Source organism: Protopterus annectens, chromosome 3.part0 (genome assembly GCF_019279795.1).
Source record: "Protopterus annectens isolate FY-2018-M chromosome 3.part0, PAN1.0, whole genome shotgun sequence".
NCBI classification, from domain to species: Eukaryota; Metazoa; Chordata; order Ceratodontiformes; family Protopteridae; genus Protopterus; species Protopterus annectens.
The window spans coordinates 1,517,255,324-1,517,271,337 of NC_056731.1; the positions used below are offsets into that span (position 1 = coordinate 1,517,255,324).

The 16,014-nt window shown below is 40.8% G+C and overlaps 1 protein-coding gene across 3 annotated transcripts in view; it reads left to right on the forward strand.

Annotated features, from left to right (window-relative positions):
* SDR16C5 (short chain dehydrogenase/reductase family 16C member 5) overlaps positions 1 to 16,014 on the forward strand; it is a 717,401-nt gene that overhangs the window by 193,481 nt on the left and 507,906 nt on the right. For all 3 annotated transcript variants that reach the window (XM_044065547.1, XM_044065548.1, XM_044065549.1), the window contains exon 4: positions 7,502 to 7,601. In XM_044065547.1, coding sequence (XP_043921482.1) covers positions 7,502 to 7,601 — 100 coding nt within the window. The remainder of the gene's footprint in view (positions 1 to 7,501; positions 7,602 to 16,014) is intronic.

Sequence of the window (16,014 nt, forward strand, 5' to 3'; positions counted from 1 at the left end):
ACCATGACAGTAGATGTTTGAGTGATCACTGTTGCAGTAGGCTTAGCTATATAGACTGCTGCCGACATAGAATATAACAATGTGTCAGCTTCCGAAGCTTCAGGAGCAACTTCCATGTGCTCAAACCATTATTCAGTTCATGCTGAGCTGGAGAAAAAGAGTTTGGCTGCCAAGCTTTCCAGAGTTTTCAAACCAGCAGAGAGAGAGGAAGGTTAGAGTCCTGAATAGCTCAGAGCTAAGAGACTAAAGTTAGAGGTCCTCACCACGACCACAAAAGTATACAACACTAAGGAGGATGGACGACCTCTAACTTTAGCTCTGATGTTGTCATTTTCACTTATCCCTCAACTAATGTGTGTCGGATCCAACTCGTCCGCATTTACTTAGACTCTCAGCTCCAATTCTCAAGCTGCTCCCTTTACCCATAATGTGTCAGAGCTCTGCAATACCTCAGATCTCGTTTGCTACTTCAGCACTTCTTACTGTTTTGCACTCTCTTGAGCTTAGGGGTGTTTATCAACCTTATTTGGGAGTTAAAGTATAAATTTTTTATACTTTTCTTATATATTTCTTCATTACATTTCACCCTTCTTCCCTTTTTCTCTGCATTAGGCTTCAAAGTTTTCCTACCTGTTCTTACAGGGTACTCCTTACCATCAACGGTAATTCCCTTTTCTTTCCTTAAACTTTTCTACCCATGTTTAGGGTATACCTAATATACCATTTCTGATATTTTTTTCTTCCTTTCTTTATTTTTCCAAACAAAAAACATTCTTTCTAATGTCTGTCATTTTGCTAATATAGCTGAAAAGCCAACAGGTTTTAAAAAGTGCAGTTCCTGTGGGCATAAGATTCCCAATTCTGATGCCACAGGGAGTGCATGTATTGTTTAGAAGTGGCCCACCTTGAAATTTCCTGTCAGATTTGTGTGGGTTTCAATTCTTGGGCCTTGAGCGACTGCCAGAATTAACTAGTGTTAAAAGATTTGCTTCCTGCATCTGCTTCCTCCATTGCTGCTTCTGGTTCAGGGGCTCAAACCCCTTCAAAGAAACAAAAATCCTCTTCGGAGTCCAAGGAGCACAGAAAACTCTCTTCTGCTCTTTCTCCGAAACCTGCCCCAGCTTCAGAGCACTAGCTAAATTACTGAAAAGACTGGGTCTGACACCTTCATATCTGACATTGAGGACACTGAGATCTTCTAGGACACAGAGACAACACTTTTCACCAGAGTCTATTTCCCCATGGCTCTGATCACCCTTATTACAAGAGACTGCAAAGAGAATGTCACATCCCCCTTCCACATCGTCCTTTATCTGGTTCTCCTGGAGTCTATCTGAAACAGATGTGGATAGGATGATGTGAAAGTTCCTCAGGGCTCAGGTTCAGATGTGGTATTACTGTCTCCTTCTCCCATCAGGTCTGTGAGCCAGAAAACTGTCTCTCATCCAGTTGTTTTTAGTTCTTCGATCGTCCAATGATTTTGGAGCCCTCAGAAACAAGAATTCCAAGATTCAATGCGTCATATCCAAAGACAGCTAGGTTTTTGACTCTGACTACGTCCCTGACTCATTCACTTGTATCCCTGTACAGCAGGATGAGTCTCATAGCCAAAGCTTTAGTGCCATATCCAGGAAGACCGCCAAACTTCCTTACAAATGTCACCACTGTCTTGCCCTTAAGTCACTCCAATGTCCAGAATTCTTCAAAGAGGTATTTGTACCCCAGCTACTTATTGCACACTCTATCCTATATGAACCCTCATCCTGTCCCTCCATCTCCAATTTAGTCTCCTTCTGTAACCCCCCCCCCTTGTCACCTCTGTACTGCCAGTAAACACCTCCTTCAGTTATACAAACCCAACAAAAACATTGGTAAGAACCTTTACAAATACTCTGTAGCCCATGTTTGGAACTCACTCCCTCTCAACATAAGAAGCATTCACTATAAATACCTGTTTAAGAAAGAACTTAAACTTTTTCTCCTGAAGACTCGGTCATGCCCTTGTCAAACCCCCACATGAACTAGTCTCCTCTCTTGTCATCTTCTCTGCTTTTCCCTATCAACTCTTTGACCTCCTTGTACTTGGTCTAGCAAACTGTATTCATACTGTACTCCTAGCAAACTGTGTTCACACTGTACTCCTAGCAAACTGTGTTCACGCTGTACTCCTAGCAAACTGTGTTCACACTGTACTCCTAGCAAACTATGTTCACACTGTACTCCTTAGTGTAATATTCTCTAAACCTTTTAATTGTTATTTGGCCTATGCTATATACTGTTGTTCTCAAATTTTGGAAATTGTACTTGTTAACTGTTATTTTACCTATGCATTGTACTGCTGTGCACACATTTTTGACTTGTACTATATTTCTGTGACTCTACTTTAATATTTTGTAAATATCATACTTGTATTATTTCTGGAGCTTTTCTCCTTTGGTTTCCACTGAAAATGGGCCCCTGGCTTAGCTGGACTAACCCGGTTAACAAATGTCAGTAAATAAATAAAATAAATAAGATGGGTTTGATTCTGAGATTTTCAGAGCTGTTGCTTTCTCTCAGCACTTTGGCACTGGATAGCTTGGGTCCAACTCCTTTCTCATGGCAGAAGTCCAGGCAGAGTCAGGGCTTGGCAGTGATTGGAGCTTTGGCTGTAATGAGGCCAGCAATGGCTTATCCTGATCCTTCTCCCTTTGAGGTGGTGGAGGGGGCTTTCTCTCACCTGAGAGTACAGGCTTCTCAGTTTGGATCCTACCCCTTTACCTCCTTCAGATCTGGGTTCTGAACTACGTCAGCATATCTCCCAGGGACAGCTGGCCCATTTGAGCTTCCAAGCAGTTTCTCCACAGTAATGTCCCCTCTCTTCCAATACCTCACCAGATCATCCCACTGATGAGGTCCACTGGAAGAGGTCATGTAAAAGAAGCACATAGATTCCCTTTAGGAATCTTTAACTAAATACACTGATTTCCACTAGAAGACATCTCCTTTAGAGATATTCTAAAGATCCTTATCCAGAAAGGTGGATGGTCTTCCAATCCTCCTTCCAGAAGGAGTCATTGTCCCTAAAAGCCTTTGGATATGGCCCATATACATCTTGGTTATCCCCCGGTGGATGACCTCAAAGATCTCATGTCTTGCCAGGCATGGAAGGAACTGGATACTGTGATGTCCATCCCTCCTTGTCCTAATAAATTTCTTGCTCCACCCAAAAAGACAGGCCTCACTGGAGTAAGGGAGCACCTGTGGATGCCATGGTTGTGGCAGCAGCCACTAAGAGGAGAACAACGTGCATATCGATGTCCTTGAGATGAGGGTGGTCCTCCTGACATTGCAGGCCTTTCAGGACTCCTTTCCTCTGGGGACAATTGTTGTCCATACAGACAACATGTTGGTTGTTTAGTACATCAACAAACAGGGGGGAACCTTATCCTACCACCTTTGTTGAGGAACAATGAGAGCGTGGCAGTGGGTGATGTCTTCCAACCATTTTCTTATGGCAATGCACATCCCGAAGAAGTCCAACTTGTTAGCAGACAAACTCAGCAGGCCCATTCTCATGCTGCATGAGTGGTCTCTCAACCAGTTGGTGGCAGAAAATATTTTCCATCAGTGGGGTCAACCTTGCTGCAGTCTATTTGAATCTTCCCTCAACAACAAGTGCAGTAGGTTCTTTGCCCTGACCCCCCCCCCCAAGGGGGAGTCACCGAGAGATGCTCTAGTCTATCTTTAGCCCTCTGGTCTCCTTTATGCTTATTCCCCTTACCTCTAATCCCCACATTTCTCCAGAAAGCACTTTGGTTAGAGAGCAAGGATATTCTCATTCCCCCTTTTTGGCCTCATCATGTGTGGTTTCCCTTCTTGTAGTCTCATCTTCTATTTCCACCCTGGATTTTGGACCCAAGTCCAGATCTAATCTCTCATCCCTCGAGAATGACACATCCGTACATTGTAGGCCTCAAATTGATCTCTTGGTTTCTTCAGTTCCATTAGTCATTACACAGCCATGACTTTCCTCCTGTCTTCCAGATACTGCTATTATTCCAAAAAGATTCCACTAGAAAAAATTACAAGAGTAAGTGGAAAAATAGAACCTCTTCCTCCAAATCAAAGAGGAAAAAAAATATTCAGTAATGTTTCTGGTGTCAAAGAGAGAAGGAACCTGTATAACCTTTTTCTCTTTTTTTTCTCTGTTCTCTGTGCAGTGTCTGTTGCTTCTTATTCCACCTCTCAATTTTCTAATAACTCTGGATTTAAAAGATGCTTAGAATCACATTTCAATTTTAAAAGATTTCTGAGTCTGGTTTACATTCGCTGTCCTCTCTCTAGGAACCATTGAAATTCAATCAGACAACATGTCTGTGGTCTGGTACATCAACAAACAGGGTGGAACCAAGCCTTACCCCCTGTATTGAGAAGCCCTCAGAGTGTGGCAATGGGCAATTTCCTCCATCCACTTTCTGGTAGCAGTGCACATACTGGGGAGCTCGAACGTGATTGCAGATAAATTGAGCAGGTGTATACTGCTGCCTCACACGTTGTCCCTCAATCCCAGAATAGTGAGGGAGAATTTATGTCACTGGGGCCAGCTTTACTACGACCTATTTACATCACCCCAAAACAATAAGTGCAGAAGCTACTTTGCCCTAATTGGTCCTCTGGAGGAGTCTCCAAGAGATGCTCTTCTTGTTGATTGGCTCCCGGGTCTCCTCTATGCTTTTCCTCCTTCCCCTCTAATTCCACTCTTTCTCAAGAAAGCAACCAGGTTGAGAAGCAAAGTGATTCTCATTGCACCCTATTGGCCTTGACAAATTTGGTTCCCCTTCCTATGGCCTCATCTAATTCAGTGTCCATGGATTCTGGACCTAGTTCCAGACCTGCTGTCTCACCCTCAGGGACTGGTGCATCTCAACCTTCAAAATTTCAAGCTGACAGTTTTGTTCCTTCAATTCCACTCATCACCAGGCTTGATGATTTACCTTCCCCAGTGCGGAACATTCTGCTGGCTTCCCATAGACCATTCATCAGGAAACTCTACCTTAGTAAGTGGAAGGGATTTGCAACTTGGATATACATTAATAATCTCAACCCATTCTCCACACCCATGGAAAGAGTTCTAGAATTTCTAGCCATTCTTTTTGATCAAGGCATTTCAGCCTCCGTGATTAAGGTTCATTTAGCTGCCATCTCTAACTTCCATAATGGTTTCGAGGCCCTCCCTCTGATTTTACATAGATTATGTAAAGTGTTCCTCAAAGGAGCTTTTCATTTAAAATCTCCATTTAAAGACTCTCTACCCCATGGAATCTGACCATTGTTCTTAAGTCCCTGGTGCTTCCTCCCTTTGAGCCAGCAGCAAGATGCAACTTGAAGTTTCTTTCAGGGAAAAATGTTTTTTTTTTTTTCTCATGGCTGTCTCTGAGATTCACACTTTGTGCTCAAAACCCCTTTATTTAGTTTTCCATAAGGATAGAGTTTCACTCAGAACATTCCATCCTTTCTTCTGAAGGTGGTCTCAGAATTCAGCATTAATCAAACCATTGCCTTGCCTGTTTCCTTTCCTAATTTTATCAACAAAGGTAAATATTGCTTACATTTGCTGGATGTTCACAGACAATTATGTTTATATCTCAGTAGGACTAAAGAATCTAGAAAATTAGACTAGTTTGTAACTTTTTCCTGCACAGTTTTAGGGAAATCAGTCTCCAAAATTACCTTGTCAAAATGGCTAAGAGACTGTTTTACTTACATATGTAATAAAAAGAGTCTCATGTTACCTGTGCCTGTGAGAGCGCATTCCACCAGATCAATGAACACTTCAGCAGTTTTCCATTCTGAAGCATCCATGAATGAGATATGCGCCGCAGCAAGATGGGTTACTCCACATACTTTTATTACTCATTACAAAATGGATCTGGTCTCCAGGGGAAGAGCTTCCTTTGGTTCTATGTTTCTCAGGAATATAATTCTATAGGACCACCCAAGATTTAAAGTAGCTGGGGACTCTGTCCCAAGAGTGAAGAATAGATGAAGATTGACACCATCAGATAAAGAAATTATGTTCTTACCATAACGTTCCATCTGTGTTGTTGTTCTTCATCTACTCTTGGCATACCACCCATCGATCTTCATCTACTCTTGGCATCCCACCCTCCTTCCTCCTTCTGTGAATTCCTGAAGGATCAAACACTTGTCCTGTGTACCTTGTTAGGTTTCACCGTGGACATGGCTTCTTCATGTTTCGTTATGATTCTTCTGTCTTTCTATACCTGTGAAGGCGAACCTATGACACGTGTGTCAGTGGTAACACACCACAATGTTTTGGGTGACACACCAGTGTTCACAAACACCCAAGTTACCAAAGAAACTGAATGAACAAAAATACAAGAAATATGTGACCCTGCACTTATTTATTAAAACTCAGTAACAAAAAAGTCATGAATTGATGTTAATCAAATCAAATGCAATGTGTTCCATATTTTTTATTCAGTTCAATTCAAAATGACTATTAAAAGTAAGGTAATTTTTGGTGCACTATTTTAAGCCCAATTATCAGAGTGCATATCATTTTCTGTATTGTAAGTAACTGATTTTTCTTTTACTTTTATAATACACAGCAGCATACATGACTGGACTGCATTTTTTAAAATAAATGAATATGTAAAGATCTCTTTTGTTTGGGGGGGTGACATGCCAGCAGAGTCATGACAGGCATTTTCTGAATTTTTGACATACTGAGCCCCAAAGGTTCGCCATCACTGTTCTATATATATGAAAACTCGAGCTGAGGTAATATAGAGGGGGCATTGTGGGTAGAGGCTAAGCTCAAGAGATTTTTGGCCACCATGAGCTGTATAATGGCCAAACCAGTTCCGAGGATCAGAACCAACTACCCAAGAGTCAAGAATAGATGAAGATCAACAATATAGATGGAGCATTATGGTAAGAACATAACTTCTTTTTTTATCTTTGTATTCTCTGTTACAATCAGTAGTGTTTGTAAAGGACAGCTTGTAGCAGTAGGCCCACATAGCAATCAGAAGTAAATATATACAATTAGTAACATCAGTTGCATATTTTGTAACTATGATATATTCCATCAGTTGGTAGAAGAGATCTGTAATGATGTTGAAGTCAAAAGAAAGGCTTGCCTATTTAGTGAAATAAGGTTATGGAGCACTGTAAGAACAAGGCACAGTAATTTCATTCTGAACCAAATTAAACACCAAAATGTGAAAATATTTATAATACTTTGCCTATAAACTGTGAATAATCAGTATTTTATAATAGTAAATCTTGACTTTCAGAAATTTTGTGTGGTGGTTTTGTGGTAACTGTTTCAAAGTTTCTGTTTTGTGTAAGATATTGTCTCTTAAAACCAAGGAATGTGCACAAATGTAAACAATTGCAAGTAAAGATTCTTCAGAGCAATGTGTTGATTTTACATCCACCACTGTGAAAATAAAAAAATGTTAATTGTTTTCTTTTTGTTTTGTGTTTAAAGACTTATAAAGCATTCCTTCCTGCCATGATTGCATCTAACCATGGACATTTGGTGAGCATTGCAAGCTCTGCAGGTCTGATTGGTGTTAATGGTTTAGCAGGTAAGAATTATAACTATGAATACCGTGAAATTTTTTTTTTCTTTTCTACCTACCAACTCCCTCAGACCTAAAACCTGTTTTATATGTATGGTATATCTTGTGATACCAGCTTTGCCCATTCTTCTGGCCCACTCCATTCATACCTTTAATTTATTTACTTGCCAACTAACTGAAATGTTTTTTGTGAATTTTTTAGGCGGAATCTGGGCCACAAGTGCATGAGTAAATGTAATGTGTATGTCCAGTTCAGAGTGGCCATTCAATTAGTATTGTTTTTAGGATTTTGGAAAGAAACCAGGCTACATGGAAGGAATCCACACAAAGATGATAACATGCAAAGTCCACACTGAGCCATGGCACTAACATACATGAATGTTTTCCAGTAGCAGATGGCTGAAAGACTGTGTTTCTAACAACACATTAATTCTGTGGTCCATGCATGCTGTTATTGGCATTTCTTCAGCAATGAAGTGCTTCCTAGTGGAGGGGAATGATAGACTTTGTTTTCTCAGAGAGAAAGAATCCATATATTTTCATAAGTCTTCCTCGAAGATTCTGCTCCTTGCTGTCCAGTTCCCAGCACTGATGATAAAATATCAGGAGTGGATTAAGCAGCACATAGCCATCTTTTCAGTATGTCGAATGAAGAAAGGACTTAAAATACTGAATGAGAAAAGATTTATATCAGTCTAGACTGTGATAGTCAGAGCAAAGAGCCATACAAATGTTTTTGCTATTTTTACTTTTGATCTCTGTAGGTCTGTTGCTGAACATGATATAGTGTTAGCCCATACATTAAATAATATGGCATAATATTTTGTGTGTTTTACCGACAACCGGTTTAATTTCATGAAGTTGTAACAGCAGTTACTGTATAGGTCATAATGACTTCTTTGGTCTTGGATTTTGCTGAAGTATATTGTGGATTTAGGTTTAGGTACTATTTAATCCTTTCCCCAATTATAAACATGCTTTTGAAGATGTGTTTCTTGCTAGACATCTCATGGTACATCATGGTAGCAAATAGTGGCATACTCCTTTTAAGATTGGAGTCTGTATTTGAAAAGTTGAGAAATAAGTTGCTAGAGCATTTGAGAGTGCAGATTGGATGGAAGTGGATGACAAATTAATAAAGGCTTATTCATTAGATAGAAAGAAGATTGGAAAATCTTTCTGTGAACATAGTAAATTTGAAAGTTAATAATAAGCTTTTCATGTGAGAAGACAAAATGTGGTAAGACTATCAATTGCTTGTAATTTAAAGGCTATCTCGAACAACAGTTTAGTATGTAAGACTTTACTGATGACAAAATTTAGATTAAGGCATTGGATGCATGCTTTGTAAAGCAAGATGGAAAAAAAAATCTTGAGATTTTTTTTTTAAGCAGTGAGATGTGAAAATAGTTCAGGAATGAGTGCAAAAATAGATTTGAAACCTAAGAAAGACATAAGCAGTATATCAATGAAACAATAAGGTATTTATTAGTACTCTTTAGAACAGACGTATTGTAAGAAGATCTGAAGTAAAAATTAAAATACATCTTTTATTATAAGAGCATAACCCAGTGTTCACTGCAGATTGTTTAAATAATGAAATTATTAAGTGTGGGTCTGGGGTTGCACTGAAGATTGAGAAGGGTGTCCAGTAGAATTTAGTTAATACCATCTTCATGGTGAAGGTGAAGGGTATACTTTTCAAAGACAACAAAAAAATGTAATTGTGTGAGTACATGACTTATGGGAAATGATATAGTGGTAAAATGTTGGAAATTAGTTGAAGCAGGACATTAGAAATGTTTTGAAATAAAAGATACTAAATAAAAGTTGCACATATTTTATGTGTGCATAAGGATGGTGTTCTTGTGAGAGAATTTCCTTTAAGAAATAAAGATAGTCCTGAGAATTCAGAGAGAACCCCAGTACTCACAGTAAGAGCTATAGTAAAAAGACATGCATCAGGATTCAGCAAACTTCCGTGCAAGAATAGCTAATTCTTGCACGGAACAGACCATTCCCTTGCAGCACAGCAGCGCACCGTGCATATGTATGAAGGCACACTGCCATGCTCTAAAACAGAGATGGTTCTGTGTGCGAGTGCAGGAGGCATGTCCGAGAGCAGTGCTGTCACAATACACATCCCCCCTGCACTCCAGAATTGCCATTCGGCAATTCAAAATGAATGAAAGTCTCCACGGACACTTTAGTGTCTGTGGAGAAAATAAGAGACAGTCATACCTCCCAACTATACAGATCTTTGCAGAATGTCCAGATTACCGCTTCATATTTTTGGTGTGTTTCCCTAAAATCTGCACCTGTCTGGCAAATACCTGTGAAATGAAGTCATTACAATGAAGCACATATGTAAACTTGACTATATGAATATGGGTAGAAACAGTCATGTAGTATTAACAAACATTCCTTTCACAGGTCTTCCAGGTAAGTGAAAGTGTAAATTAGGTATAAGAAGGCTGTAATTATACTGTGTACAAACTTGCCATTGCCCAACCCAAGGCCATAGTTGTCGTAATAATGCCTGTAGAGTAATGAGTAGAGCAATGATCATTAAAGCTGTGACCACTGCAAGAATCTACATTTGTTAACTGACATCTCTATCTTCACCAATAATCTAAACACATAAGTGAATGTGTATGTTTTCCACCAAACCTACTGTTGGGACATGTGTCGTGTTATACAAATGTTGAAATGTATTCCAATTAATGTTCCCTGTTCAAATACTATCATTGGTGGCCAGTTGCTATCAATGTAACCTGCATGCCAGTGTAATGGCCATTGTGGTTCCATATATGGATGTGTTCTGTTTGCTATGCAGATGTTTCAAATCTTTTGTTTTGGGTTAATGGGAATACACATGCATGCTGTTATAACTAATCCTGGAATGTATTTACCATTACTAACCAACATCTGTTCTAAAGCTGCAACACCATAGCACGTCAGGGAAGGCCGATCCCAGCAGATCCATGTCTCCCTCCTCATCTGGCCGTGGCATGGGGCTCAGCATGTCTGGGACCCACTGCAGGACCTGCTTGTCTGCTGGTCCTGCACCACCTTCGGGTGGGACCTCCTCAGGACATGAGCAATGACTGGATCCTGTCACCCAAAGCCAGGTCCAGGGTCTAGTGTGTAGCGAGCTCCGGAAGGAATTTGGAGATCTGCTTCACCAGCTTGAGGGCCGCGTGGTGCAATTAGGGTCCGCCTGTCCCTCTTACTCAGCCCCAGCACAGCCACCTTCTGGGCTGTGAAGGTGCAGTGGTGAATGCCAGCGGGTGGGGACTTCAGTCCCACTGTAACCATTTGTAGGCTCGTGAGCTTCCGATTACCAAGCAACCCTCCTCGTCCCAGGTGTTCACCCCCACATGTGTCATATACTGCCCCTGTATGCTGTCTTGTCTAACTTCCTACCCAACCTACCTCCCCAAATATACCTACTATCCTTCCCCAACATTCCACTCGCACCTTAAAAAAAAAGGGCAAGATGTTCCCAAAAAAATGTTGTCCCATACGTAGCTGTCCATTTTGCACACGTGTCAACTGGACACATATAATCCTGTCTAACTGGCTTCACAACACATTATTGTTGTCCTCACCCCTCTCTCTCAGGTGTTTTAGTGTCCAAATTTACCTCCAAATTCAGTATATATACACAGCTGTTGCTGTAGAAGAAATGGACAGTTATAGACCTTCTCTATGCCCATCCTGCACGTCCCTAACTATCTTTCATATTGTTTTACTCTGTTCGTGCCCTCTTTTCACCACTTTCCTTTCACCCCTTTTTCCTTTTCTTTTAAAGAAATTAGCATGGGTATAAGCGAGAATAAGCAGTAGTAAGCAGGATTAAGCCTCTGTGTGTGCCGCTAAGCAATGCCTACACAGATTAAGCACTTTTAGGGCTAACTGTCTGTAAGCATATTTAACTGGAAATTAGCATTGCTTACCACTGCTCAAACACACACAGACCCGCTTACAACTGCTTAAAAGTGCCTTAATCACTCTGTAGCCAACAGCCCTTGTTCTGCCCAGCAACAAAATAATCAGCCCCTGCAAGTCTTGAATCCAGGACCCTGCATACCATATTCACAGCAATTTACCACTAAGCCATCTGAGCTGTAGATATGTCTGATGTTTTTTCAAACATATCATTCAGCATAGTCATTCAACAGTAGGGAAAATGTATGTACTATATGTAGTATTCCTTAAAATGGGGAACAGTGACATTTGTGCAGTAACAGAGACCTGGTTGAAAGCAGCAGGAAGCACCCCTGCAATACCAGCCTATAATTCATTCCACAACTTTTGGCTGCAGAATGTGGACTGAAGCTCCAAAAGTGGTGGTATTTTCATATTCACAAAGGATGCACACACCTCCAGAGTGGTAGACTAACATTGTGCATTACAGGTCCTGCAGGAGTAGTTGACATTGGGTAAGACAGTGGTTCAGGTTGTAGCCTGCTATAGGTCCCCATACATGTCCCAAGACTCACACTTCATGTCCACAAACACCCTGGAGAATATTAGTGTCCAACCTAACACTATCATACTGGTTGACTTCAACTACCGCACCATTAACTGGGAAAGCTACTCATGTACCGATGCGCATGCCCATCACATCGACCTGGTCGTTTCTAACATGGGTGACTGTTGCTCTGCACCAATAGTCAACTCCTCCCTTGTTATGTCTGAACACAAATTAATCACTTTTGGAAATCCACAGCCCTCCTACCTCCCTGCACAGGTAACCACCATGAAAAGTTTTTCCAAAGCTAGCTATGGCTTCATAAAATCAGAGGTGGCTAACCTCATGGCAGTCATGCAGATGGAGACTAGTTGCATGACAGCTGAATCAAACAACAATGCACTATGAACACGTACACAAATGCATGGATACCACCTTACACAATACAACCAGGACACTCACCTCCAAAACATGGAAGCTGGTCTGGTGGTCCCCTTTCATAAAGAAACTATACAACAGAAGGAAGGAACTGATATGGAATAAGGTGAAGTCCTAAGACAGGAAATAAACCCTTATCAGCCTCAATGAAAAGTTGAGATCCCTCATCAAATACTGCAAAGTTAGCTGTGAGAAAAGAATTGGAGCACATAGTAAAGACAACCACAAGGCCTCATACAGTTATGTAAAGAATTTCCATGGCAATACCAAGATTTATTCTGAGCTATTAGACAATGGTACCTCCCAGAGTGAGACAACAAATAATGCCAATATACTGGCTGGCATCTTGAGTGCAAACATTAGCCCTCAACTCCCTCCCCCCAAAGGACCAATCACAATACCAGTACACTACCAGGCACCCAGTATTACTGCAGCACAGGTTAAAACACCACTGTCCAAGGCCAAGAATACAGCTTCTATGGAACCTGACAATATCCTTAGATCTGTTCTGCATGAACTACAGAGTGACCTGGCACCTTACCTGTGTGCCATGTTCAAGCACAGCCTCACCTCAGGCTTTGTCTCTACTAAATTGTGCACTGCTACAGTCATCCCTCTCCACAAACAAGGTGTGACTACAGACCCTGGGAAATACCACCCCAACTGCCTGACAAGTCTGGTATGTGATGCTATGGAATACATCATCATGCACCTAATAAACAGGGATATGGGAGTCTGCGGACTCAGGATCCCACAAAGTTTACTTTTGTGAAGGGTAGGTCATACCTGCTCATTCAACCTGTTCAACTTCTTGGCGTCAGTCCTGAGCTGTGGATGAAGGCAAGGTGACACAGCCTACTTTGATCTGGCCAAAGCCTTTGATAATATTCCCCACTCAATAAGCTTGGCATCAACCCCTGTATCACTAGGTGGGAACAGAGGCACAAACACAGGGGTAGATTGGACATACTGCTGTCATACATTGAGACAGTTGCAGATGTCACTGTGTTTGTTGTAACATCCTTTATGAGGAATATGATGTCAGTAATACCAATAGATGTGAGCATTTACTGACTGCATTCCCCAGAGACCACAGCCAATTTACCAAGGACAGCAACTGTCTGGTGAACGCACAAAACATAACAGGCAGACATGTGGCCAGTCTGTGGACAGCGTGCCAGTGGAGAGGTATGTCAGAGAAATATCACTGTGAGTTGTGACATCACACACTAAATGCATGTCCACACAAACCCTTTCAATCTATCGATCCACCATGTGTATAACAGCACTGATGACATAGAATCTGTTCACAAATGTGGGGATATGTGTTCCATGTCAGTTGGCTGTCTCCACATGTCCTGCCCTGTGACATATTGCCACCTACTGTATGTGACTCTGTAGGCCACCACCTTTGTAATGTCCCTCACACAGGCAAGGAAATGGGGCAAGGCCCACATTAAGGAATGTTCAATATGTCAGAACTAGCAGCAGTCTTCAGGCCCACAGCACAAAGCAATGTGGGCATCTACATAGTGGTATGGCCGTAGCAATACCTGGCATCTGCACATCTGTACAGAGGACAGACAGAAAGTAGATTGCCAACAGGTTATGCATTAGGGTGAATGTTTTGAAAGATACATGTCTGAAACTGAAAGGTTTGACATTACTACATGACAGCAGTCCCCAATGACATGTCCAAAAAAACATAGTAGTCTACAGTTCATATCAACATATCAGATCAATATCCAGTAGGAGATGTATATATATATATATATATATATATATATATATATATATATGAACATACAGCTCAAACACCAAGAACAAGATTGTCAGTACTCAGAGTCCAGTTTCCATGCAGGGGTGTATGATTCCAGTACTACAATCTGCAATCTACTCTTACTTGAGAAAACATTGTTGAAAGTACTAAAGTAATGATACAGTATGTGTTAAACTATTTCTGTCAACCAGTGCACTGTAGCTGGTGTAACATGCAAGTGTGACATCTTATAACCTGGGATACTACCCATGTATGAAACAAATCCAAAGAGAAAAGATTTTGGTATTACCCATGTATACTCAGGTATCCCATACAGTATACTCACACCCCTTGCTACTGTAATGACATCACATAGAAGCATGTTATGTACAGCGAATTAAATACACTTATTAAATGTTTTATTACCCTGCTATTTTATCAGACTGGAATGTGATCACTGGTTGCCAGGGCTGAGCTATCCTTAGCAGGTTTAAGCGTTGCTTAAATGTAAATGCTAAGCAGATTTGCACACTCTTAAGCGAAGCCTACATGATGTAAGTGCCTGTTCGTTTAACCATACATTAGCACCACTTACCGTCACTCAGACCTGCTCAAACATGCTCAGAGCTGCTCAGTACTGCTTTAACTACTCTGTATCCAACAGTCCTTATTCTGCCTAGCAGCAAAATAAACAGCCCTTGCAGGTCTTGAACCCAGGGCACTGTACACCATAACCTATACAATTTACCAGTAAGGCACCTCAGCTGTATTGTTTGAGGATGTTTTCTCAAACATACCCTTCTTTACAGCCAGTTTACAATAGGGAAGAGACAAGTGTGCAGTTAGGAAGGATTGGTATCTATAAATATATTTAACTGAATAGAAACATACAGAGAGAGAGAGAGTGTGTGAGATATGTAGGGAGATCTGTATATGTTTACAATATATAGATATATTACCAATAAATACTGAGGTGTACATATATATACACATATGCACCATGGCTTTCCAAAGAGTCTAGACTAAAAATTATCAGTAGAAACAAAATGTGGGCTCAGTGGTGTACCACTAAAGACCCCCATGATCATGGTAAATACAGGCAAGCTAGGAATGAAACTAAAAAATCCATAATGCAAGTCAAAAAAACAATAATATTACAAACTGCTAACCAGAATAATCCTCAAAAGTTATGGGCAGGCCTGAATAAGTTACTTCATCCTGGTAAAACATCTACACCTACCCCTGCCGCTACCATTGATAAAACCCATGAAGAGGTTTCAGACAGTTTTAACCGCTTCTTTACTGAGAAAATTAAAGCCCTAGCTAATCAATTACCTCCTAGATCCTCAGAACCTGATAGTATCACCTCCAAACACCAATTCTCATTTAGCTTTATACCAGTGTCCACAGCACTAATCCGTTCCTTGAGCAAAAAATTAAAACCTACCACACTCTCTGACGACCAGCTCTCTGCCGAGTACATCGCCTATCTAATATCAGTACTAATTAAACATACCATAGCATAGGCTAAAATTCCCACCATTTGGAAAACATCCTATGTAATCCCACTATATAAAGGAGGTTCATCCACTGAATTCTCCAATTATAGACCAATTGCTATACTTTCTCCACTTGCAAAGATAATGGAAAAATGTATACATAAACAATTCATGCACCATCTAATCCAAAATCACCTCATGGCTGATACTCAACACGGCTTCCGACCACACCACAGTGTGACTTCA